Raw genomic sequence first — 27,654 nt, 5'->3', positions numbered from 1 at the left:
TGTCTATGTGCTTCTGTTTTATAATGGAAATCAAGCAAATTCCTTAGTTTTCTGATACTCCAGTTTTTTGTAAGCCTACTCAGGTGTTTGGCTTGCATTAATGGTTCAAGTAAGATTTATACAGATCTGATTTTTTTTTGTTTTTTGTTTTTTTGAGACGGAGTCTTGCTCTGTCACCCAGGCTGGAGTAGAGTGGCGTGATCTCAGCTCACTGCAGCCTCTGCCTCCTGGGTTCAAGCGATTCTGGCTCAGCCTCCTGAGTTGCTGGGATTACTGGTGCCCGCCACCATGCCTGGTTAATTTTTGTAGTTTTAGTAGAGACAAGGTTTCTCCATGTTGGCCAGGCTGGTCTCGAACTGCTACCTCAAGTGATCCACCTGCCTTGGCCTCCCAGAGTGCTGGAATTATAGACCTGAGCCACTGTGCCTGACCGAGATCTGATGCTCTTTTTTGAGTCAGAGTTTTACTCTGTCACCCAGGCTAGAGTGCAGTGGCATGATCTTGGCTCACTGCAACCTCCACCTCTCAGGTTCAAGCAATTCTCCCACCTTAGCCCCCTGAGAAGCTGGGATTACAGGCACATGCCACACTCGGCTAATTTTTGTATTTTTCGTACAGGCAGGATTTCTCCATGTTGGCCAGGCTGCTTGAACTCCTGACTTTAAGTGATCCACCTGTCTCAGCCTCCCAAAGTGCTAGGATTACAGGCGTGTGCCACTGCACCGGGCCTCGATCTGATGCTTTTTATTTGTTAATGAGGTAGACTTTTTTTTTTTTTCTAGTAACTCGTCGGTTTGTCAGATTTTAAGACAACTGTTTAAGAGAATACTGAACTTAGATCATCTTGAGAACTGCTTAGGTTTCAAATGTAATTTATATTAGAATCATAGAATGTTAGAGTTAGAAACAAACTTCTAAGGGTGAGTGCTTTAAAGTTCTTTGACTCAGCTGTAAGTCCTTATTATTATTATTTTTTGAGATAGGGTCTCATTCTGTCACCCAGAATGAAGGCTGGAGTGCAAAGGCATGATCATAGCTTACTGCAGCCTTAAAATTCTGGGATCAAGTGACTCTCCCACCTTAGCCTCCTTGAGTAGTGAGTAATTGGTGCATGCCACCACACCTAATTTTTTTTTTATTTTTGTAGAGATGGAGTCTCACTATGTTGCCTAGGCTGGCCTTGAACATTATTTATTTTTTATAGCACTTTTGTAAGTGAATTTAGTGCTGAGCTTATGTGGGATAGTTGATAGGGTAGTCTTCTGATACGGGAACTAGTCAGAGAGTTGTTATTGTTAAAAATTGGATACCCTGGTTTAAATTAAAGAGGCTATGTGGGGAGATAGATTTTATTTAAATGCAACATGGTTGACTGGTCTTGTTTTCACCTGCAGTCATTTGAACTAGAGAAACCTATTCTAGAGTGTTCATGTTTAGATATTTTTCCTTACCCATCTTGAGTGTTCTTGCTCTCTCTTCCTTAGGATATGGCCTACCAGATGACATTGTGATAGAAAAGAGGGGCAAAGGCGACACTTTTGTGGACTGCACTGGTGCTGATATTAAAATCTCATGCATAAAATTTGTCCAGCACGATGCTGTAGAGGGAATCTTAAGTAAGTATCTGAATGTTTGGTGTCTCGTTTGTTCTAAGATTTGAAGGAAAATTGTACTTTCTGTGGAAGATAGAATTTAATGAAATGCCACTCTTGAGTACAGGCATACCTTGTTTTATTGCACTTCACAGATACTGAGTTTTTTTTTTTTCTCACAAATTGAAGGTTGCGGCAACCCTATTTCAAGCCAATCTGTTGGCACCATTTTCCCAAGAGCATGTGCTCACCTTGTGTCTCTGTGCTCTGTGTCACATTTTGGTAACTCTCATAACATTGCAAGCTTTTTTTTTTTTTTTTTTTTTTTTTTTAATTATAGATGATATGCTGATCTGTGAGCAGTGATTTTGATGTTACTACTATAATTGTTTTGGGGTGCCATGAACCATATCCATATAAGATGGTGAACTTAACTGATAATTTTGTGAGTCTGACTGTTCCACCAATCAACCACTCCCCTATCTCTCTCCTTCTCTTTGGACTACCCTATTCCTTGAGACACAGCAATATTGAAATTAGACTAGTTAATAACCCCTACAATGGCATCTATGTGTTCAAGTGAAAGGAAGAGTCACGTGTCTCTCACGTTAAATTTAAAAACTAGAAATGTTTAACTTAGTGAGGAAGGCATGTTGAAAGCTGAGACAGGCTGACACCTAGGTCTCTTGTGTCAGTTGGCGAAGTTTTGAATGTAAAGGAAAAGTTCATAAAGGAAATTAAAAGCACTACTCTAGTGAACACATGAATGATAAGAAAGCGAAACAGCCTTATTACTGATATGGAGAAAGTTTCCGTAGTCTGGATAGAAGATCAAATCAGCCACCACATTCCTTAAATCAGAGCCTATTGCAGAGCAGAGCCCTAACTTCCTTCAATTCTGTGAAGGCTGAAGAAGGTGAGGAAGCTGTAGAAGAAGAGTTTGAAGCTAGCAGAGGTTGGTTCATGAGGTTTAAGGAGAGAAACCATCTTTGTAACATAGAAGTGCAAGATGAAGCAGCAGGTGCTGATGCAAGCTACAGCAACTTAACCAGAAGATCTAGCTAAGGTAATTGATGAAGGTGGATAGATACACTAAACAACACATTTGCAATGTAGGTGAAGTAACCTTCTACTGGAAGAAGATGCCGTCTAGGACTTTTCATTGCTAGAGAGGAGAAGTCAGTGCTTGGCTTCACAGGTTCAAAGGACAGGCTGACACTCTTGTTCGGAGTGAATATAACTGGTGACTTCTAAGTTGAAGCCAGTGCTCATTTACCATTCTGAAAATGCTAGAGCCCTTAAGAATTATGCCACATCTACTCTGCCTGCACCCTAGAAATGGAACAACAAAGCCTGAATGGTAGCACATCTGTTTATAACATGGTATACTGAATATTTTAGGCCCATTATTGAGATTTACTACTGAAAAAAAAAAAGACTCCTTTAAAAATATGATTGCTTATTGACAATGTACCCGGTCATCAGAGAGCTATGATGGAGGTGTACCAGGAAATTAATCTTGTTTTCATGCCTGCTAATAACATCCATTCTGCAGCCCATGGATCAAGGAGTAATTTCGACTTTCAAATCTTACTATTTGAGAAATACATTTCGTCAGGCTATACCAGCTATTGATAGTGATTCCTCTGATGGGTCTGGGCAAAGTCAATTGAAAACTTTCTGGGAAGAGGTCATCATTCTAGATGTCATTAAGAACATTTATGATCCATGGGAAGAGGTTAAAATCTCAACATTAACGTGGGTTCTGGAGAGGTTGATTCCAGCCCGCATGGATGATTGAGGGGTTCAAGACTTGAATGGAGGAAGTAACTGCAGATGTGGAAATAGCAAGAGAACTAGAGCCTGATGATAGCAAGTAGAACCTCAAGATGTGACTGAATTGCTACAATCTTATAACAAAATTGGAACAGATGAGGAGTTGCTTCTTATGGATGAGCGAAGAAGGTGGGTTCCTGAGATGGAATCTCCTGGGGAGGATGCTGTGAACATGGTTGAATGACAACAAATGATTTAGAGTATTATGTAAACTTGGTAAAGCAGAGGCAGACTTTGAAGGGATTGACTCCAATTTTGAATAACTTTCTACTGTGGGTAAAGTGCTATCAAACAAGATCACATGCTACAGAGAAATCCTTTCATGAAAGGAAGAGTCAATCAATGTGGCAAACTTCATTGTTGTCTTATTTTTAAAAATTGCCACAGCCACCTTAACCTTCAGCAAACATCATTCCGATCAGTAAGCAGCTATCAACATTGAGGTAAGACCCTTCACCAGCAAAAAGATTATGTCTTGCTGAAAGCTCAGAGGATTGTTAGCATGTTTTAGCAAAATAAAGTATTTTAAATTAAGATGTATACATTTTTAAAAAACATAACGCTTTTGTACACTTAATAGATGCATTATAAACATAGTACTCATTAGTATAAACTCATATGCTCATTAGTATAAACATAAATTTTATTTATTTTTTGTTTTTAGAGACAGTCTCACTGTCATCTAGGCTAGAGTGTAATACCACGATCATAGCTCACTGTAGCCTCAAACTCCTGGGCTCAAGCAATTCTGCCTCTGCCCCCCAAGTAACTGGGACTACAGGCATGTGTCACCACATCTGGCTAATTTTGGTATTTTGTAGAGATGGAGTCTCGCCCTGTTGCCCAGGCTGGTCTCAGACTCCTGGCCTCAAGTGATCCACCCGCCCCAGACTCCCATAGACAACTTTTGTATGCACTGGGAAAACAAAAAAATTGTGTGACTCACTTTAATTGTGATATTTCCTTTATTGTGGTGGTTTGGAACTCAACCTGCAGTATCTCTGGGGTATGAGTGTGTATGGAAGGCTGATTATTTATGAAGCTGGGCGTGGTGGGTCACACCTGCAATCCCAGCACTTTGGGAGGCTGAGGAGGGTGGATCACCTGAGGTCAGGAGTTTGAGACCAGCCTTGCGAACATGGTGGAACCCCATCTCTACTAAAAATACAAAAATTAGCCAGGTGTGGTGGTACACACCTGTGATCCCATCTACTCTGGAGGCTGAGGCAGGAGAATTCCTTGAACCCGGGAAGCAGAGGTTGCAGTGAGCCAAGATCGCACCACTGCACTCCAGCTCAGGCAACAGAGTGAGGCTTCATCTCCAAAAAAAAAAAAAATTACTCATTTAGGATGGGTGCTGTGGCTTACGCCTGTAATTCCAACACTTTGGGAGGCTGAGGTGGGTGGATCACCTGAGGTCAGGAGTTCGAGACCAGCCTGGCCAACATGATGAAACCCTGTCTCTACTAAAAAATACAAAAATTAGCTGGTGTGGTGGCAGGTGCCTGTAATTCCAGCTACTCAGGAGGCTGAGGCAGGAGAATCACTTGAAACTGAGAGGCGGGGGTCTCGCTCTGTCGCCCAGGCTGGAGTGCAGTGGCGTGATCTCAGCTCACTGCAAGCTCCACCTTTCGGGTTCGAGCGATTCCCCTGCTTCAGCCCCCAAGTAGCTGGGATTACAGGTGCCCGCCACCATGCTCGGCTAATATTTGTATTTTTTAGTAGAGATGGGGTTTCACCATGTTGGCCAGGTTGGTCTTGAACTCCTGACCTTGGGTAATCTGCCCCCCGCCCCGGCCTCCCAAAGTGTGAGCCACCGCATGCGGCCTAAAAAATTATTTTTTTGTGTACATAGTGTGACGACTTAGCAATCTTAACCCTGAAGTGAAAAACAGCCTATTCATGAGAATTTGTTGTTTAATATTAGTTTCTTTTCTGTGTGGTGATTTTTTTCTTTTAAAGCTTTCCAGTGTTGTGGTCTGTGTTCTCTGTATTCAAGGTAGCACTAGAATGAAGTTTTCTCCACACTGGAGTAGTGCTTGTTTCCTGGAATCTTTGTATCCCCTTTCTTGAATCAAAGCCTTTTTCTTCCGAGATACTCAGCAGAATTGCTCTCTGATGCTTTTTTTTTTGGTAATGGAAAGTACTTTTGTATCTGAGGTCAAGTCATTCTTTTTAAAGAATGTTGCTTTTGGATTGTAGAAAATAACTCAAAATAGTCATTGTTTTATATTTTATAAATTTGTAATTTAGGTAAGAATATTTAAATGATAGCCATTGAGAAATACTTAGACCATAGCTAATGTCAGCACCAGGCTATCTCTAACATTGGGAAAGGCACATTACTTCTTAAAGCAGTCACTGTGTATTTTCATCCCAGTTGTTCACCGTGGTAAGACTACGCTGGAAAACTGTGTGCTGCAGTGTGAGACAACCGGAGTCACAGTGCGGACATCAGCAGAGTTTCTGATGAAGAACTCGGATTTATATGGCGCCAAGGTAGAAGCTCTTGGGGAAGTAGTTTGGGTTTAAGTTGTAAATGAAAATATGAAATATGGGACTAAGATGTATGTGCGTACTCCCACTCTCTTCAGACAGTCATTTCTACCAAGTCAGTCAAACTCAACTGTGCAAGGGTCTTCTCGTGTAGATTTTCAAATGATAGGAAGAAAAGTCATAAATCTCACAATTACTTTATGTAGCTTTAAGAGAGGTTTAGACCCTTAAAATTATAACTTTGTAATTGTAGATTCACACAGTGTTGTAAGAAATAATAGGGAGAGGTCCTGCATTATGCCCTTCACCAGTGTCCGCTAATGGTAACATCTTGTGAAACTGTCGTGCGACATCACAACCAGAATACTGACATCAATCCAGTCGAGTGAAAGAATATTCCTATCACCACAGGGACCCCTCATGCTGCCCTCCTAGAGCCAAATTCACCTGCCTCTCCCATCAACTCCTTCCTTAACTCCAGGCACACCTTAAGCTGTTGTTCATTTCTATTTATTTCATCATTTCAAAACTGTAGAAATGGAATCATACAGTATGTAGCTCTTTGGGATTGGCTTTTCTCACTTAGTGCGGTTCTGTGGAGCTTCACCTATCTCGTTGTATGTACCAATAGCTTGCTCCTTTTTACTGTGGAGGAATAGTCCAATGTGTGATTGTTCCACAGTTTGTTTAGTGACTTGTGGGAGGATGTCTAGATTGTCTCCGGTTTTTGCTTATTGTCGGTAAAGCTGCTATAAACGTTCGGGTACAGGTTTTTGTGTGAACACAGTTTTCATTTTTTAAGGAGTAAATGCCAATGGATGCAATTGTAGGTTATATAGTAGTTGCATGTTTAGTTTTTTTTAAGAAACCTCTGAAATGTTTTCCAGAGTAGTTGTACCATTTTACGTTCCCACTAGCAACGTTTGAGTGGTCCAGTTTCTCCATGTCCTCAAGAGCATTTGGTGTTTTGCTATTTTTTGTTTTAGCCATTCTGGTAAGTGTGCAGTAATATCTCATTGTGGTTTTGATTGTCATTTCCCCAGTTGTTACTGATGTCGAGCATTTTTTCATATGCTTTTTTTTTTTTTTTGAGACGGAGTCTCGCTCTGTCCCCGGGCTGGAGTGGCCGCGATCTCGGCTCACTGCAAGCTCCGCCCCCCGGGATCACGCCATTCTCCTGCCTCAGCCTCCTGAGTAGCTGGGACTACAGGCGCCCGCTACCGCGCCCTGCTAATTTTTTGTGTTTTTAGTAGAGACAGGGTTTCACCGTGGTCTCTATCTCCTGACCTTGTGATCCGCCCGCCTTGGCCTCCCAAAGTGCTGGGATTACAGGCGTGAGCCACCGCGCCCAGCCCTCATATGCTTTTTTACCACTCTTATGTCCTCTTTATTGAAATATCCGTGACTTTTGCCCCATTTTCTAATTGGATTGTTTGTTCTTTTTTACTGTAGAGGTTTGAGAGTTCTCTGTATATTCTAGATACTAGTCTGTTGTCAAGTATGTGGTTTGGAGACTTTTTGCCGCTCTGTAGCTTGTCTTTTCACCTTCTTCATATGGGCTTTTATGGAGCAAAGTATTTTGATGAAGGCCAGTCTGTCAGTTTTTCCTTTTGTGAGTCGAGGTTTTGGTGATAAGAACTCTGCCTAGCCGTAGATCCTGATTTTCTCCTATTTTTTTTTCTAGAATTTTTATAGCTTTATATTTTACGTAAGGTTGTCATCCATTTTCTAGTTAATTTTGGTATAAGGTGTGAGGTTTAGGTCATGGTTCATTTCTTTTCCTATTCTGTTTCACTAATCTGCGTAGCCATCCCTCCACCAACACCTGTAGCTATACATTAAGTCTTAAAATTAGGTAGAGTGATTTCTCCTACTTTGTTTTTTTCAAAATTGTTTCAGCTACTCTGGTTCCTTTGCTTTTCAATACAAATGTTAAAATAATTTTGTCTATATCCACAAAAGATCATGCTGAGATTTTGATAGGAACTTTAATAAACCCATATGTCAATTTGGGAAGGATTAACGCCTTCCAATCTTTGAACACAATGTATTTCTCCATTTATTTAAAATCTCTGATTTCCTTTTTTTGAGATAGGGTCTTGTTCTGTCGCCCAGGCTGGAGTACAGTGGCATGAACACGGCTCATGGCATAGCTTCAGTCTCCTGGGCTCAAGCCATCTTCCCACCTCTGCCTCTCAAGTAGCTGGGACCACAGGTGCCTGCCACTACACCGAACTAACATTTTTTACTTTATTTTTTGTAGAGGTGGGGTCTTGCCATGTTGCCCAGGCTGTTCTCCAACTCCTAGGCTCAAACAGTCCTCTTGCTTCAGTTTCCTGAAGTGCTGAAATTATAAACATGAGCCACCACATCCAGCCAAATCTTTGTTTTCTTTCATCAGCGTTGTGTACTCTTCAGTATACAAATGTTTTATGTGTTTTGTTAGATTTGTACCTAATTATTTCACTTTGACTTATTGTAAGTGATATTTTTAATTTCAATGTCCATATGTTCATTGCTAGTATATAGAAATGTAATTTATTTTTATATGTTTATGCTATATCCTATGACTTTGTTGAACTGTACTTACAGGAATGTTTTTGTAGATTCCTTGGGATTTTCTATATACAGAGTAATGTTATTTGCAAATAAGGGCAGGTTCTTTTTTTCTTTTCTAATCTTTATGCCTTTTCCCCCCTTGCCTTATTGCAGTGGCTAGAATTTCCAGCACTATGAAAGCAGACATCCTTACCTTGGTTTTGATATTAGAGAGAATGTATTTAGTATTCCATCAAAAAGAATAAGGTTGACCGGGTTTTTAGGTATTCTTTATAAAGTTGAAGAATTTCTGTTCTTTTTTTTTTGAGAATTTTTATCATAAGTGGATGTTGACTTCTTTTTTTCTGAGTTCCTTTCTCAAGAATAGGCTGACTTTGACTTTTAATGTTTTTTCTGGATAGATTTATATGATCACATGATTTTTCTTATTGGAAAACAGAAAATGGTGAGTTACATTGGTTGATTTTCAAATTTTGAGCCAGCCTTCCTCTGTGGCATAAACCCCACTTGCTCATGGTATATAATTCTTTTTATATACTGCTGAATTATATTTGCTAATCTTTTGTTAGGAAATTTTGCATCTATATTCATGAATATTGGACGGTAGTTTTGGTTTTCTGTACCACTGTCTTTGTGTGGTTTTATTATCGATAATAATAGCTTCATAAAATGAATACTGAAGTGTTCCCTTCTCTTCTATTTTGTAGAGGAGATTGTGTATAATAGCTGTTTATTCTTCAGATGTTTGATGGATTTCTCCAGTGCAATCACCTGGGCCTGCAGATTTCTCTTTTGGAATTTTTAAAATTATGAACTCAATTTCATTATTAATTTTAAAAGGGTATTCAACTGACCTATTTCATATTGAGTATATTTTGGTAGTTTGTGCTTTTTGTGATATTGGACTACTACTTCTAAATGGTCAGATTTATATGTATAGAATTGTTTGTAGTATTTCCTTATTCTTCTGATATCTGCAGGGTATATAGTAATGATGCCTGTTTCATACTTGATGTTGGTAGTTTGTTTCTTTGTTCTGTGTTTTTTTTTTTTCTTTTTGATAATTGTTGTTTTCAATTTCGTTTATTTTAGTTCTTTTTTAAAATTTAATTGTAATTTTTGGTGTTACTTTTTTATGTTCTTTTTATGATTTTGTTCCTTCTGCTTGTTTTGGGTTTATTTCACTTGTTTTGGGTTTTCCACCTGAGAGATTAGGTTATTGATTTGAGACTTTTTCTCTTTTCTAATGTAAGCATTTAATGTTATAAACTTGTCTCTCAGCATTGCTCTAGCTGTTTTGTAAACTTTGATATTTTTTTATTTTTATTCTTCAGTTTGTGCACAATTTAGAAGTGTATTGTTTAATTTCATAATATTTGGAGTTTTTACTATTATCTTTCTGTTGCTGATTTCCAGTTTCATTCCATTTTGGTCAGAAAACACACTATATGATTTTAATTCTTTTAAATTTCTAGAGGTTTCTTTTATGGCTCAGGATATGGTCTATCTGGATACATACTGTGTGAGCAAATGAAAAAAATGTATTCTGCTGTCTTTGGGTGGTATATTCTATAAAATGTCAACTAGATCAACTTGGTTGGTGGTGGTGAGTTCTTTTGTATTCTTTCTGATTTTTTCTTCTGTCAGTTGTTGAGAGAGGGGTGTTGAAGTCTCTAACAATAACTGAATTTGTTTGTTTGCTTTTTCAGCACTATTAGTTTTTGCTTCACATATTTTGCAGTTCTGTTATTTGGTGTATGCTCATTTAGGATTGCTGTGTCTTTTTGGTGAGTCAGCTTGTTTATGATTACTTTATGTCATCTCCGGTGATTTTTTTTGCTCCAAAGTCTACTTTATCTGATATTAATATAGCCACACCTGCTTTCCTTTGATTATTGTTTGCATGATATGTCTTTTTCTTTCTTTCTTTCTTTTTTTTAAATTATACTTTAAGTTCTAGGGTACTTATGCACAACGTGCAGCTCTGTTACATATGTATACATGTGCCATGTTGTTGTGCTGCACCCATTAACTCGTCATTTACATTAGGTATATCTCCTAATGCTATCCTTCCTGCCTCCCGCCATCCCATGACAGGGCCTGGTGTGTGATGTTCCCCACCCTGTGTACAAGTATTCTTGTTCAGTTCCCACCTATGAGTGAGAACATGCGGTGTTTGGTTTTCTGTCCTTGCAATAGTTTGCTCAGAATAATGGTTTCCAGCTTCATCCATGTCCCTACAAAGGACATGAACTCATCCTTTTTTTATGGCTGCATAGTATTCCATGGTGTATACGTGCCACATTTTCTTAATCCAGTCTGTCACTGATGGACATTTGGGTTGGTTCCAAGTCTTTGCTATTGTGACTAGTGCCGCAATAAACATATGTGTGCATGTGTCTATAGCAGCATGATTTATACTCCTTTGGGTATATCCCCAGTAATGGGATGGCTGGGTCAAATGGTATTTCTAGTTCTAGATCCTTGAGGAATCTCCACACTGTCTTCCACAATAGTTGAACTAGATTACAGTCCCACCAACAGGGTAAAAGTGTTCCTATTTCTCCACATCCTCTCCAACACCTGTTGTTTCCTGACTTTTTAATGATCACCATTCTAACTGGTGTGAGATGGTATCTCATTGTGATTTGGATTTGCATTTCTCTGATGGCCGGTGATGATGAGCATTTTTTCATGTGTCTGTTGGCTCCATAAATGTCTTCTTTTGAGAAGTGTCTGTTCATATCCTTTGCCCACTTTTTGATGGGGTTGTTTGTTTTTTTCTTGTAAATTTGATTGAGTTCTTTGTAGATTCTGGATTTTAGCCCTTTGTCAGATGAGTAGATTGCAAAAATTTTTTCCCATTCTGTAGGTTGCCAGTTCACTCTGATGGTAGTTTATTTTGCTGTGCAGAAGCTCGTTAGTTTAACTAGGTCCCATTTGTCAGTTTTGGCTTTTGTTGCCATTGCTTTTGGTGTTTTAGTCATGAAGTCCTCGCCCATGCCTATGTCCTGAATGGTATTGCCTAGGTTTTCTTCTAAGGTTTTTATGGTTTTAGGTCTAACATTTAAGTCTTTAATCCATCTTGAATTAATTTTTGTAAGGTGCAAGGAAAGGATCCAGTTTCAGCTTTCTACTTATGGCTAGCCAGTTTTCCTAGCATCATTTATTAAATAGGGAATCCTTTCCCCATTTCTTGTTTTTGTCAGGTTTGTCAAAGATCAGATGGTTGTAGATGTGTGGTATTATTTCTGAGGACTCTGTTCTGTTCCATTGGTCTATATCTCTGTTTTGGTACCAGTACCATGCTGTTTTGGTTACTGTAGCTTTGTAGTATAGTTTGAAGTCAGGTAGCATGATGCCTCCAGCTTTGTTCTTTTGGCTTAGGATTGTCTTGGCAGTGTGGCCTCTTTTTTGGTTCCATATGAACTTTAAAGTAGTTTTTTCTAATTCTGTGAAGAAAGTCATTGGTAGCTTAATGGGGATGGCATTGAATCTATAAATTACCTTGGGCAGTATGGCCATTTTCACGATATTGATTCTTCCTATTGATGAGCATGGAATGTTCTTCCATTTGTTTGTGTCCTCTTTTATGTAATTGAGCAGTGGTTTGTAGTTCTCCTTGAAGAGGTTCTTCACATCCCTTGTCAGTTGGATTCCTAGGTATTTTATTCTCTTTGAAGCTATTGTGAATGGGAGTTCACTTATCATTTGACTCTCTGTCCGTTATTGGTGTATAGGAATGCTTGTGGTTTTTGCACATTGATTTTGTATCCTAAGACTTTGCTAAAGTTGGTTATCTGCTTAAGGAGATTTTGGGCTGAGATGATGGGGTTTTCTAAATATACAATCATGTATGTCATCTGCAAACAGGCACAATTTGACTTCCTCTTTTCCTAATTCAATCCCCTTTGTTTCTTTCTCCTGTCTGATTGCCCTGGCCAAAACTTCCAATACTATGTTGAATAGGAGTGGTGAGAGAGGGCATCCCTGTCTTGTGCCAGTTTTCAAAGGGAATGCTTCCAGTTTTTGCCCATTCAGTATGATATTGGCTGTGGGTTTGTCATAAATAGCTCTTATTATTTTGAGATACGTTCCATCAATACCTAGTTTATTGAGAGTTTTTAGCATGAAGGGCTGTTAACTGATGTTGAAGGCCTTTTCTGCATCTATGAGATAATCATGTGGTTTTTGTCTTTGGTTCTGTTTATATGCTGGATTACGTTTATTGATTTGCGTGTGTTGAACCAGCCTTGCATCCCAGGGATGAAGCCAACTTGATTGTGGTGGTTAAGCTTTTTGATGTGCTGCTGGATTCAGTTTGCCAGTATTTTATTGAGGATTTTTGCATCGATGTTCATCAGGGATATTGGTCTAAAATTCTCTTTTTTTGTTGTGTCCCTGCCAGGCTTTGGTATCAGGATGATGCCGGCCTCATAAAATGAGTTAGGGAGGATTCCCTCTTTTTCTATTGATTGGAATAATTTCAGAAGAAATGGTACCAGCTCCTCTTTGTACCTCTGATAGAGTTCGGCTGTGAATCCGTCCGGATCATGGACTTTTTTTTGGTTGGTAGGCTATTAATTATTGCCTCAATTTCAGAGCCTACTATTGGTCTATTCAGGGATTCAACTTCTTGCTGGTTTAGTGTTGGGAGGGTTTATGTGTCCAGGAATTTAACCATTTCTTGTAGATTTTCTAGGTTATTTGCCCAGAGGTGTTTATAGTATTCTCTGATGGTAGTTTGTATTTCTATGGGATTGGTGGTGATATCCCCTTTATTATTTTTTATTGTGTCTATTTGATTCTTTTCTCTTGCTTCTTGTTAGTGGTGTATCAATTTTGTTGATATTTTTAAAAAACCAGCTCCTGGATTCATTGATGTTTTGAAGGTTTTTCTGTGTCTCTATCTCCTTCAGTTCTACTCTGATCTTAGTGATTTCTTGCCTTCCGCTAGCTTTTGAATGTGTTTGCTCTTGCTTCTCTAGTTCTTTTGATTGTGATGTTAGGGTGTCAATTTTAGATCTTTCCTGCTTTCTCTTGTGGGCATTTAGTGCTATAAATTTCCTTCTACACACTGCTTTAAATGTATCCCAGAGATTCTGGTATGTTGTATCTTTGTTCCCATTGGTTTCAAAGAGCATCTTTATTTCTGCCTTCATTTCGTTATGTACCTAGTAGTCATTCAGGAGCAGGTTGTTCAGTTTCCATGTAGTTGAGCAGTTTTGTTTTGAGTGAGTTTCTTAATCCTGAGTTCTAGTTTGATTGCACTGTGGTCTGAGAGACAGTTTGTTTTAATTTCTCTTCTTTTACATTTGCTGAGGAGTGCTTTACTTCCAACTATGTGGTTAATTTTGGAATTAGTGCTTTGTGGTGCTGAGAAGAATGTATATTCTGTTGATTTGGGGTGGAGAGTTCTGTAGATGTCTATTAGGTCTGCTTGGTGCAGAGCTGAGTTCAATTCCCCGATATCCTTATTAACTTTCTGTCTCATTGATCTGTCTAATGTTGACAGTGGGGTGTTAAAGTCTCCCATTATTATTGTGTGGGAGTCTAAGTCTCTTTGTGGGTCTCTAAGAACTTGCTTTATGAATCTGAGTGCTCCTGTATTGGGTGCATATATATTTAGGATAGTTAGCTCTTCTTGTTGAATTGATCCCTTTAACATTGTCTTTTTCTATTGTTTTAATTTCAACTTGCCTATATTCTGTTTGAAGTGAGTTGTTGACAGCATATAGTTGAGTCATGTTTTTAATCCACTTTGGCAGTCTTTGTCTTTTAATTGTATTTAGACCACTTACATTTAATTATTAATGTTAAATTTTTAGTCTATTTCATGTTTTCTGTTTGTTCTGCTTTTCATTTCGTGATTTGCTTTTTTTCTGCCAACTGTGGATACCCGAATATTTTTCAGAATTTCATTTGTTTTTGAGAATTCTCCTTGTATAGCTTTTTTAGTGGTTGCTCTAAGTTTTATATTATATGTACCAACAGTTTACTGGTGTCACCAGTTCAAGGAAAGTATAGAAACCTTGCCTTCTTTTATTATTCTTTACCATCTCCTTTTTATAACTGTCTTAAACATTTCCCTTACGTACATACATCTGGAACCATATTAGACAATTTTATGATTTTTGTTTCAAATGTCAAACATAATTTAGAACACTCAAGAGAAGGAAAGCTTACTGTATTTACCTGTATCTTTGCTTACTGTGTAGGTTTTTTTTTTCTTTTTGATGTTCCAAGATCCTCTCTTTTATCATTTTTGTTTTCATAACTTCCTTTAGTGATTCTATGAAGATAGGTCTGCTGGTGACAAATTTTCTTATTTTCCCTTCTTCTTAGAATATCTTGATTTCCTCTTCGTTCCTGAAGAATATTTTCACTGGTTATAAGATTCTGGGTTGACAATTTCTTTTCTTTTAGCCCTTAAACAATACTGTGTCTCTTTCATCTGACATCCATGGTTTCTGATGCTGTCAATCACATTTGGTGTCCTATAGGTAAGGCATAAAATTTTCATTGATGCTTTCAAGATTTTTGTTTTTAGCTTACACTATTTTAATTATGATGTATTTTGGCATGGATTTCTTTGAGTTTATCCTGTTTGGTGTCTGCTCAGCTTCTTGAACCTGTAGGCTTATTATCCAAATCCTGCCAAATTTGGGAGCTTTTAGTCATTATTTCTTCAAGTATGTTTTTAGCTTCACCCTCTTTCTTTTCTCTTTCCAGGATGACATTTTCTCTGATGACATTAATATTGGATCTTTTGTTATATTCCAGCAGACCCCTGGAGCTCTGTTTACTTTTCTTTTTCAGTATGTTTTCTCTGCTATTGGGTAAATTTTATTGTTCTGTCTTCTAATTCACTGATTTTTTCCTCTGTTGTTTTCAGTCTGCTGTTGAGCACATCCACTGAGCTTTCTATTTTGATTTTGGCATCTGTTGATTGTCTTATTCATTTTGACATTTTCCTGATTCTTGATATGACATGAGATTTTCAAATATTTTTGCATTATGTTGTGAGAATCTGGATCTTCTGTTTTAACTTGGCTTCTCTGATACACTACAAGAAGGGACAGAGTTGGGGGTAGATGGGCATCATCTTTTTACTGGTGGAGGTAGATGTCATGCTTCCCACTTGGCCTCCATTGATACCCAAGTTGGATCGGGGAGCTCCTTGTTACTGCTATGTAGGGATGGGAGGTCTAGCTTCCTACATGGTCTCCACTGGCACTGTGATATATGGGAGTGGTCTTGTTACCACTGGGCAATGGTGAAAGTCTGGAATCTCCACGAGGCCTGCTCTGACACTGCCCCAATAGGGAGGGAGTGGTTGTCTTGGCCCTGCCAGGTAGGGGTACAAGTCCAGGCTCCTCATACAGTTTTCACTTTCACTGCTGCGGGGAGGGCCTTGCAACTGTGGTTGGTGGGTATGAAAGTCCTGGCTCCTTGCTTGATCTTCTCTGGTACTGCCCCAGTCAAGGTGTTGGGTACCTGGTTACATCCTTGAGGGGGCAAAAGTTTAGGTTTTTCTCTTGACCTTTGCTGGCATGGGTGAGATTGGGGCTGCTGTTTCATTCTGTGGTGTTTACCTGGAATAGAGCTATTATTATCTAAAAGTTTTCTGTCTTTCTAGGTTGCCTAGTCCTTTTGTTACAGCAGCTTTTTTTTTAGGTGTATGTCTGTTGGTGTACTGGATTGCTGGCTTCTTCAGCTCCAAGTCTAGGGATTATGAAGCAAAAAGAAAGGAACTTACCACTGTGTTGGTGTTGTTTCTTGGGTCCTGAGGTCCCTAGCTGGTCTGTCTTATTCTCTCCACTTTTCAGTCTTATGCTTGTTTTATATATAATGCCCACTGTTTTTGGTCGTACCTAGCAGGAGGAATAGGGACATCTACTCCATCATCCCAGAATGGCAGGCTCCTCAGTTACTTTTTAATTGCCAAATTATCTGTTCCTTTTCGTTACATATTTTGAATATGACTTTCATTTGCTACATGACTACTGGTTTAAATTGTTCTCCTTTACAAATTTTATGTGATTCCTGATAGTTTGATATTTAATTTTAACTATCTTGCTGTAGATATTTTTTAACGTAATCACCCCTAATCTTTTTTTGCACATAACCCCAAACTGAAAATCTCCTAGAAATAGGCCCAATTAGCACATTTTTAAAGTCCTCTCTACAGAAGAGTTAGATTGGCGTATACATATGATTCAGGCATATGTACAGGGTTAAGTAATAAATGTTTTCTCGTGGAATACTACTGCTACCAGAAAATTAACTGAACATACATGCAGTAGATGTGTTATCAATGGTTATAGCAACTCTTCTTCATCGATGCTGTTGTGTATTAAATTATTCCCAAATGGTTGCTGAAATAACTATAGAGGTTTGAGTGAATCATTTTTGTTTCCAGAGTGCCTTGCATAACATTGGGAAAGAAATTCTTACTACTCTTATGTTTTTTGGTGCCATGAGTTGTGAGAGAATAGTGTCATGTTTGATCTTTCTGGTTACTCTGAATGACACTTGAACTGGCTGCTAATGTTAACGTGTGTGGTAGGGAAAGCCATTGTTTAACTCATAGAAATGATTTTAAAACTGGCACATTTTGGAAAATGTGGGATCTTGTTTCTATCCTCAAATTACAATATTTTACTAAATTCAAATACTTTTCTCCAACTAATTGAGTATCTGAGAGAATGGTCATTTTGAATAAGTACATCTTTCAACAAAATTGTTAATGACTTTTTTTTCTTGGCAGAATCAGAGAACATTTATCTAGAATGAAAGAGAGTAGAGCAAGAATCAAATGTTGACACTCTTAGCCTGTGTGTGTGTGTGTGGTTTTGAAAGTGATAAATTGTCAACAACTTGCTAGAAATGGAACAAATGGAAATGTTGATTAAAAATGGCTGATAAAACTTACCTGTAAAATACTTTATCTTTGTGCTGTACATTTGTACTGGGTTAAAGGCTAAGAAGTAATTGTAGTAATCTCTTACAGTCTTGTCTTTTAAAAACTAATTGTCATTATCTCAAACTGTGATTCACAGGGTGCCGGTATAGAAATCTACCCTGGGAGTCAGTGCACCCTGAGTGACAATGGGATCCATCACTGCAAGGAAGGGATCCTCATTAAGGTGAGCATTGGCCAAAACACCCACTTTTCAACGGATAGAATGGCTTCACTTACAAATTATGCTTTATTAAATTGTTGGGTTCTGTCTTCTGGTTTTGAAAAGCAAGCAGTATACACATTTCGATAATATCAGTAGTCAGTGATTGGAATCTCTTGTGAGAATGCTTTGTTACCTATAGATCTGCAGAAATGACAGAGGAAAGCTGTGTCACTAAGGGCTCAGACTGTGCTACAACATGGGACGAAGCATAGCTTTTCTCCTTTATTTTTAGAATAGTGTGAATAAAGAAGATTTTTAAGGCAGGAAATGTTGAATATGACAGTTCCTAAAACATTTGTTTTCAATGTCACAGGACTTCTTAGATGAACATTATGACATCCCCAAGATATCCATGGTGAATAACATAATACATAATAATGAAGGTTATGGTGTTGTCTTGGTGAAACCTACCATCTTCTCTGACCTGCAAGAAAATGCTGAAGATGGAACTGAAGGTATGTTTAGTAATTTTTAATATAAAAACCAGACATAATTTATTTCAGCATTAAATGCTGATTAAGGATCTGAGTCTTCCTCTGTTCCTTAAAAAAGTCTGTTGGGATATGCTTGGGCAGAGAGAGAGAGAGAACCTTGATAAAGCCATAATATAACATAGAATGCGAAAGAAACTTTCAAGGTCAACTAGTTCAACTGTCATTCAAAATCTTGATGTTGTGGTTTCTGTGCAGTTCCCTTATCATGCTTAGCTTTCAATGAGGGTGGATGTGTGATAGCAACGGTGGGTATGTGATAGCAACGATGGGTGTGTGATGCTATGGTGGGTGTGTGATAGCAACAGTGGCTCCTACTGGCATTTGTTAAGGCTGGAGGCAGTGAAATGAATGTACCAGGTTGCATTTCCTGGAGGGGATAGTGGAGTTTACCTCTGTTTTTATTGGTGGAAGTAAATGCCTTCCTGTCACCTGCCGTTCTTGGCAGCAAAGGGGAACTAACTCAGTGGAAGTCTGCGAACTTCAAGCTATGAGGTAGATCACTATCAAGCTTTGATGTAGGTGAGGAAAGTTTAAAGCAGTTTATTTATTTAATCAGCTTTTTCAGGTAGAAAGAGTTTAAAGGGTAGTCTTCGTCATCCTTCAGGATCTGCTCCAGTTACATCTCTGCAAGTTCTTTATTTCTTCACAGATCTCAAAAAAGTAAAATCAAGGTGTCAGCTGGGCAGGACTCATCTGAGAGCTCTGGGGGCAGACTCTGCCTCCAGATGCATTCATGTCATTCATTGGCAGAATTCATTCCTTTAGCTCGTGGGTCTGAAGTCTCCATTTTCTTGCTGGCTGCTGGCTGTTTGCTGGGGCTGGCATTCAGCTCCTAAAGCCTGCTCTCAGGTTCTTGCCTTGTAGTCCCCCCCATCTCAGCAACAGAGAACATCCCTCAAGGCAAATCTCATGCTCTGAATTTCTCTTGACTTCCTCTTTTGCAACCAGCTGGAGAAAACTGATAAGCAATCTTAATTACATTGTAAAATTACAATGCAAAATTCTTCTGCCATTTTATAGCCATGAAAGTAATCCCAGGGGTGGGGATCATGGGTCCTATCTAGAATTAGCTGCTAGATTGGGACTTCATTTAGAAAAGTGGCGCTATCTTATCAGTCTGCATCTTAGCTCCTGACACAGTGCTTAGCAGATAGTAACTATCCAGGAAATGTCTGTTGAGTAAAAGTGATTCTGGGATGAAAAGGGTGAAGGAAGAGTTCAAAATTGTTGATCCTGCCTGAGGTTCAGGGAACCTTGGCATAGAAAGCAAGGCAGCTGCTTGTTGAAAATATTATGGCAAGCAATATGTAAAATCCAGTTAGAGGACAGCAGAAATCCTTTACTGAAAAAAACCTGAAAGCTCTAACAGACTGTGTAGAAATACATGTTTTAGTTGGGTTAGCTTGTATATTTAACTTTGTTATTATTTGTTTGTTTCTCCAGAAAATAAAGCACTTAAAATTCAGACAAGTGGAGAGCCAGATGTGACTGAAGGAGTGGATCTAGAAGAACTGATGCAGTGTGCAACTGGTAAAATGGAGCTTTATGCAAGAACTGACCCTTCTGAGCAAGTCGAGGGAAATTGTGAAATTGTAAATGAACTAATTGCTGCCTCCACACAAAAAGGCCAGATGAAGAGGAAAAGGTTGAGTGAACTGGGGATCACTCAAGCTGATGACAACTTAATGTCACAGGAGATGTTTGTTGGGATTGTGGGGAACCAGTTCAAGTGGAATGGGAAAGGTAGTTTTGGCACATTTCTTTTCTGACCACAGTGAAGTAAGTAGATAGCAAAAGACTGGATTTTGCACATGCTGCCCTAAGAATCACTGCTGCCATTGTAGTTTGCTTTAACGTCTATGTTTTATATTTGATTATTTGGGCTTGAGTGAAAGGTAGACTTATTTCCATTTGCAGGTGTTGCACATAAAACACTCCCTCTTTATAAGAAAAATCATAAATGCATATAAAGTAGAAAATATTTGGAGATTGCTTATCTGAAAGTCTTGCTTTCTTGTACACATGGTTCTCTCATATTAAGCCTGGTAGTAACTTTTTAGTGTAATTACCTTTAGCACTTCAAAGATGAGGAAGAAAGGAAGGGAATGGAATGTAAGACTAGTGCATAAAAATGCAATAGATGTCATATGTACAGGGTTCTTCTTAGAGTTGCCTTTTCATCCCAATTACAGTGAGTCTGATTTCCATGTTGTACTTGTCTTAAAATAAAAGTTTTTATGATTGGGAATTTATCTGCCTAATCAGACGTATTATTGAGACTGTCAATGGGATGCATTTTTCTGTTGAGCTATGCAGTCATCAAAAACAGTGATAGACAGCATAGGAAGTTTGAAGCAGAAATGAAATGAAATGTGTTATTCAGAGCCAATGTTGTCCATAGAGCATTTTTACTATTGCTGAATGGGAATGATTAAAAACAAGGTATTTTTCAGACCAGGTTGTGGCTCGCACTTGTAATTGCAGCACCTTGGGAGGCTGAGGCAGGAGGATCACTTGAGCTCAGGAGTTCGAGACTAGCCTGGGCAACATAGTGAGACCCTGTCTCTACTAAAAGTAAATTAAAAAAAAATTAGCTGGGTGTGGTGGTGCATGCATGTAGTTCCAGCTACTCAGGAGACTGAGGCTGGAGGATCCTTGAGCCCAGGAGGTTGAGGCTGCAGTGAGGTGTGATTGTGCCACCGCATTCCAGCCTGAGTGACAAAGTTGAGAACCTGTCTCAAGAAAAAAAAAAAAAAAGCATTTTTCTCTTACCATTGCAGTATTCTGATTATATTACTGACATAGTCAAAATGATTAACTGTACAACCTGTATTTGCTGTGTGTTCTTGGTATCATATTGTAAAACACAGCTTTTAAAAATATTTATATTTTAAAAACTGTATGTGACATTAATATGCCTAATGATTAAAATTATAGTGATGAAATAACAAAATTGAATCTTGTTATATCTTTTCAAACCCACTATGGGCCATAGTGTCAGCGTAGCATTTGTGGTCCATTGAAGAACACACGGTATTTGGTATCTGTTTTCATGCTTTAGAAAGAGTATTACATTTTTTCCCATTAAGTGTGGTTATGTTTGTTTTTTAAATTTGAGTAAAAAATAATTCTTACTTTTGGATGCTACTAAATCTAGAATTTATGTTAGATTTATTATTTGATCATTGAAAGGTATTTTTACTTTAAAAAAATCTTGTTGCAAAGAGGTTCAAAAAGTAATGTTCATTTCTGCATCAGTTTCAGCCAAATGTTGATATTAAAACCTTTTATTCTTTTTTAAAATTTTTGCCTCTAGATGTGATGCCTTAAGATAAAAACCAATTATTCAACTTAAAAAAAAAAACACTTTTTTTTTTTTTTTGAGATGGAGTCTTGCTCTGTCACCCAGGCTGGAATGCATGGGGCTATCTCAGCTTACTGCAACCTCCGCCTCCTGAATTCGAGCAATTCTCCTGTCTTAGCCTTCTGAGTAGCTGGGATTATAGGTGCACGCCATCATGACCAGCTATTTTTTTTTTTTTTGTATTTATTTTATTTTGTTTTGTTTTTAAGATGGAGCTTCGCTTTGTCACCCAGGCTGGAGTGCAGTGGCATGATCTCAGCTCATTGCAATCTCAAGTCTCCTGGGTTCAAGTGATTCTCATGCCTTAGCCTCCCACGTAGCTCGTATTACAGGTGCCTGCTACCATGCCTGGCTAATTTTTGTATTTTTAGTGAGACGGCATTTCACCATTTTGGCCAGGCTGGTCTCAAACTCCTGACCTCAGGTGATCCACCCACCTCGGCCTCCCAAATCACATTGATTTTTCAATTTAATTTCTACTTTATCTTGGTTTAGATTTTGTAGATAAGTTAGTAACATTAATACGTTCCTTGTTCCTTTTTATAACATGGAGTTTTTCAGATTTCATTTCTATCTTAGCTTAAATCTAAGCTTATATTAATTTTTATTCACATGATTCATTATAATGAGTAGGCCTTCTTTGTTCTTATTTAAGTTATATGCAATACATTTTGCCTCAATCATGGAGTGTTAAACATCTCAAATGGTATAGCATAGGGAATTTAGGGAGTGCTCTAGAAGGGTATGGATTTGATATTTGACATGAAAACACTGATGTGGAAAAAGGATGGCCTTCTGTGTTGACTAATTGTGTGTCCTATCCTTATGGTCCACCCTTTGTGTGACCTTGAATTTATGACAGGTAGCAAAATTCTATACCTTGATTTGAGTATTTTATTTCAGCTTCTTCATATGTATTTCTCTTCCTCAGTTTCTTGTATTGTTGCACCATAATAGTAACATGAATATATTTTTAAAAACTGTCCAGAAATCATTTGATTTCAAGTGTGTATACTTCACTTTTCTGGAGTTGTAGAAGGATGGTGAAATAACCATTTTCTGGATTTTGCTTTTCAGAGGGAGATTGAAGAGAGTTCTATAAAACACTAATGAGCTCATAAGAACCATGTCATTCATGTTTCTTTGTAATTCAGTTTGCTATTTTTATTCTTATTCCTTCCTAGGAAGTACATTCCATAGGCTTTTATGGAAATTGAGCTGAAATATATTTTGATAATTGGGCTTTGATGCAAAATTTATGCATAGCATTTAATTTTATAACATTTTGTTTTATTCTGTGATTAAATATATATGTATATGTATATATGTTTTAAAGTCTTATATGTGTTGAAGTGAACATTCTCCTCTTTTTCCAGTTCTCACTATTAATAGAAAAATATATATCTTTTAAAAACAACAAAACACACGTAATATACCAATGCTCTGAAAATTGCTATTGCTATTTTCCCTTAACATTTTGCAGAAAAATATGTCTGTACATACAAATCCACCTTATTCTTTTGATAGTTGTGTTATAGCCCATTGCCAGAATTCTTTCAGTTATAAGTGATAGAAACTCAACTGAGAAAGGATGTATGAGAGTTGGTTCCTGGAACTAAACATCTAAGGATGAGAGCTTGATGACATGTCTTACTTTTATAAGCGTTCTTTACAGTATGAGTTCTCTTCTCTTTCTTTTCTTTTCTTTTTCTCCTCTCCCCTCCCTTCCCCTCCCCTCTCCTCTGATGGAGTCTTGCTCTGTCACCCAGGCTGGAATGCAATGGCATGATCTTGGCTCACTCTCAGTTTCAAGCGATTCTCCTGCCTTAGCCTCCTGAGTAGCTGGGACTACAGGAGCATGTCACCATGCCTAGCTAATTTTTATATTTTTTAGTAGAGACAGTCTTTTGCCATGTTGGCCAGGCTGGTCTCAAACTCCTAACCTCAGGTGATCCACCTACCTTGGCCTTCCAAAGTGCTGGGATTACAGATGTAAGTCACCACACCGGTCCAGTGTGAGTTCTTCCATGTATTTAAAGGGAACAAATAAGAGTGAATACTTTACCACATTTCTTACACACATAGGGTTTTTCTCCAGTGTGAATATTTTAACGTCTTAGAACATGGAAAAACAAATGCTTTCCTATGTTCCCTACATTCATAGAGTTTCTCCCCAGTATGAGTTGTTTCATGGTTATGCAGGTGACTGGAATGAGTGAAGCGTTTACCACATTTCTTTCTTTTTTTTTTTTTGAGATGGAGTCTTGCTCTGTTGCCCAGGCTGGAGTGCAGTGGTCGGATCTCAGCTCACTGCAAACTCCGCCTCCTGGGTCTACATCATTCTCCTGCCTCAGCCTCCCGAGTAGCTGGGACTACAGGCGCCTGCCACCTTGCCCGGCTAGTTTTTTGTATTTTTTAGTAAAGATGGGGTTTCACCGTGTTAGCCAGGATGGTCTCGATCTCCTGACCTCATGATCCGCCCATCTCGGCCTCCCAAAGTGCTGGGATTACAGGCTTGAGCCACTGCCCCCCGGCCTCACATTTCTTATATTTGTATGGCTTCACACCAGTATGAGTTCTTTTACGGTTATAGAGGGAACTGGAATATCTGAAGGTTTTACCTCATTAATTACATTCATAGAGTTTCTCCCTAGTATGAGTTTAATTATGATTATGAAGGTGGCTGGAATGAGCAAAATCTTAACACATTCCTTATATTGATAGGGTTTTGCTATAGTTCGTGGTTATCAAGGGAACTGAAATATCTGAAAGCTTTACCACATTTCTTACATTTATAGAATTTTTATCCAGTGTGAATCCTTTCATGTATTTTAGGAGACAAAGGAAAAATGGATCTTTTCCTACATTCCCTATATTCATAGTCTTTTGCTAGTGTGAATTCTTCATGTATTTGACAGGACCTGGAAAAACTGAAGGATTCCCACATTGATTTCATTTGTAGGGTTTCTCTTCAGTGTGAGTTCTCTGATGGATTTGCAATGAATTGGGAAAATCAAAGGCTTTCCCACATACTGTACATTCATAATATCAACTTCCAGTGTGTATTACCATGTGTCCTTGGACACTGGTGAGAAATGAAGACTTTTCCACATTGTTTACATGTGTATGTCTTCTGTCTGCATTCCTCACACTCATGATTTGTGTCCAGAATTAGGTATGATACACCTCCAAAGGGAGGCATGGCAGGTGAAGACGTTTCTACACACGCTGCTTTTACATGGCTTTGGGGCAGGAAAGTAAAAGAAAGAAAAATAAAAAGAGAAAAACAAGGTTTTTCTTTTAGAGAAACAAGCTTTCTGTATTAGGTTGACTCATCCCAAAAGAAGTAACAGGCAAACTCCAGACCCAGGCAAAGTCTCGATAACATTATCTAAGAAGCCAGGGCTCCAAGGAATGTGCTCTGGAGAGTCTCCCAGCACTCCCTCAACATGAGGAGAAGAAAAACAAATTGTTCTTATTTTCCTTTCCCCTATAGTATGAGAAAACTTACGAGTTTATAGGTTCCTGTTTTCTGTAACTACTAACTCAAAGTATTCTGTTTTTCATCTAAGCAGCACAGTGAAGGTCATAAGATATGCCTGAGCAGGCCTGGATTGCAGCCATCTAGGCACCATAGCGAAGGTTATAAGCTCCTGCAAGGGACTTGAGCAAACCTACATAACAGCCATCTAGGCCCCATAGCAAGAGTCACATGTAAGTCTGAGTTATGAACCTGTCACAGTTTGATTTACTGCCTTTGTTCTGCTTCTGTACACTCACTTTCGCTCTACTACGCTTCACGCCACTGTAAGCTTGTTTCAAGCTAGCCAACCCCCTTTTAGAAGTGTATATAGGCCGGGCGTGGTGGCTCAAGCCTGTAATCCCAGCACTTTGGGAGGCCGAGACGGGCGGATCACGAGGTCAGGAGATCGAGACCATCCTGGCTAACACGGTGAAACCCCGTCTCTACTAAAAATACAAAAAACTAGCCGGGCGAGGTGGCGGGCGCCTGTAGTCCCAGCTACTCCGGAGGCTGAGGCAGGAGAATGGCGTAAACCCGGGAGGCGGAGCTTGCAGTGAGCTGAGATCTGGCCACTGCACTCCAGCTCGGGCGACAGAGCAAGACTCCGTCTCAAAAAAAAAAAAAAAAAAAAAGAAGTGTATATAAAAGTCAAGTCCTGTGAACCCGGGAGGCGGAGCTTGCAGTGAGCCCAGATCGCGCCACTGCACTCCAGCCTGGGCGACAGATCGAGACTCCGTGTCAAAAAAAAAAAGAAAAGTCAAGTCCTGTCTTTGTTCTAGGCCCAGTCCCTTGATATTAATCCACTTGTGCACTCAATAAAATCCTCCTGATCCACCTATTGGTCTCTCCAGTCTCCTGATTCCCACAACAGCTTTACTCCAGTAGGAATTTTCTTGTTCAGATTAAGATTTGGAATCTGGCTGAACATTTCTCCATGCTGACTACCTTCTTTACTTTCACACAGTCTTGCTACCATATGGCATCTTTGATTTCTCCAAGAATTTTTATACTGATCCTTAGTGGTCTGGTTTTCTCATTTGTTTCCTATAGAAGCTATGTTTCTAAAAGTTTCCCACGTCACATTCCCTATAGAGATCCTTTTGGGAAGGATCCTGCAAAGCCCACCCCTGCAGGGTGAAGTTACAGCCACAACCTCAAAGGCCATTAGTCAATTTCCCAGCTTCTGTAGTATCTGAATGGTCTCCCAACAGATCTGCTAGTACCTGCAGGTCACAGGATGATGGAAGCCCCAGAGGAGCCTGTGGGGGTCTTTTGGAACAGAGGAGACCAAGAAGTGAATAGGGACCTAATCTGCTTTCTGTCTCTATGGATTTGCCTATTCTTGATATAGCAAATAAGTGGAATCATGTAATATGTACCCCTTTGTGTCTGGCTTCTTTCAGTTAGCATAATATATTTGAGGTTCTTCCAAGTTGTAGCAACCTATGTTGATTCTATAGCTAGGCATGAGTACTTTCTTTTTATGGCCTAGTACTATTCCACTTATGTACATAAAACAATTTATTTATTCCTCTATCTATTGGTGGATATTTGGGTTGTTTCCATCTTTTGGCTGTTACGAAAAACGCTGCTTTAGGGAGTATAATCTTAAAGTTTTCTGCCTTTCCAACTGACAAAGATTAAAAACATTTATATTTTAAATTACTTTGATTGTTATAAGATTTATTATTTGTACCAGTCACCAGTAAATCTGTTCATGGATACTCAGATTTCTTGATGTGGACAAGAGCAGCCATTCTGATGAGGGCCATCAACCAGTGAATCTAAATATGTGCTGGGAACTTTTTGTCTGATCCTGTGTTAAGTGCTATAGATGGTGGGACTTCCAAAAGAAACACAAAGAAGAGTTGTTTATTACTTTACCTCACCCATTGCCCCTGCCCCAGAATTGCATGGGATACAAGAAATATGAGTTTGTTTTTAAGCTATTGATTATGAACCTCTTGATTTTTAAACATCTCTTACGAGGCACATGATCCTCTCATGCATTATCACAGTAGTTGCAATTCCACAAAATTTCTTAGCCTAAAATTTGCTAGACAGAATAGCCTTTAGCCGTTATCAACACTTGCAGAATTCTGGGCAGTCATATTTCCAATGTTGACTTTCCATGCATTAATGGAAGTTGTCAGCTGCTTCTTAAAAATTTATTTTAGGCTGGATGCCTGTAATCCCAGCTCTTTGGGAGGCTGAGGTGGGAAGATCACTTGGGGCTAAAAGTTTGAGACCAGCCAGGGCAACAGAGCAAGACCTCATCTCTAAAAAGTATTAAAAATTTGGAAGGCATGGTAGCATGCATCTGTGGTTCTAGCTACTCAGGAGGTAGAAGTAGGAGGATTTCTTGAACCCAGGAGTTAGAGGCTGCAGTGAGCTATGATTGCACCACTGCACTCCAGCCTGGGTGACAGAGTGAGGCCCTGTCTCTTAAAAAAAATCACAAGCTGGGCACAGTGGCTCACGCCTGTAATCCCAGCACTTTGGGAGGCCGAGGCGGGTGGATCACCTAAGGTCAGGAGTTCGAGACCAGCCTGGCCAACATGGTGAAACCCTGTCTCTACTAAAAATACAAAAATAAGCCAGG

The 27,654-nt window shown here is 38.9% G+C and overlaps 1 protein-coding gene across 2 annotated transcripts in view; it reads left to right on the top strand.

Annotated features, from left to right (window-relative positions):
- The window catches only part of SHCBP1 (SHC binding and spindle associated 1), a 40,177-nt gene extending 19,060 nt beyond the window's left edge, over nt 1-21,117 (top strand). The window contains exons 9-13 of one of the 2 annotated variants that reach the window (XM_026448642.1): nt 1,485-1,616; nt 5,809-5,927; nt 17,546-17,632; nt 17,985-18,126; nt 19,609-21,117. In XM_026448642.1, the coding sequence (XP_026304427.1) occupies nt 1,485-1,616; nt 5,809-5,927; nt 17,546-17,632; nt 17,985-18,126; nt 19,609-19,934 (806 nt within the window). In that variant the 3' untranslated portion in view covers nt 19,935-21,117. The remainder of the gene's footprint in view (nt 1-1,484; nt 1,617-5,808; nt 5,928-17,545; nt 17,633-17,984; nt 18,127-19,608) is intronic. The other variant, XM_026448643.1, reaches the window with a different exon arrangement.
- The last annotated feature ends 6,537 nt before the right edge of the window (nt 21,118-27,654 follow it).

The sequence above is a fragment of the Piliocolobus tephrosceles genome, chromosome 17 (assembly GCF_002776525.5).
Source record: "Piliocolobus tephrosceles isolate RC106 chromosome 17, ASM277652v3, whole genome shotgun sequence".
Classification (NCBI taxonomy): Eukaryota; Metazoa; Chordata; class Mammalia; order Primates; family Cercopithecidae; genus Piliocolobus; species Piliocolobus tephrosceles.
Note: the sequence above shows the minus strand (reverse complement) of the source record. Positions and strands in the feature narration are given on the sequence as shown.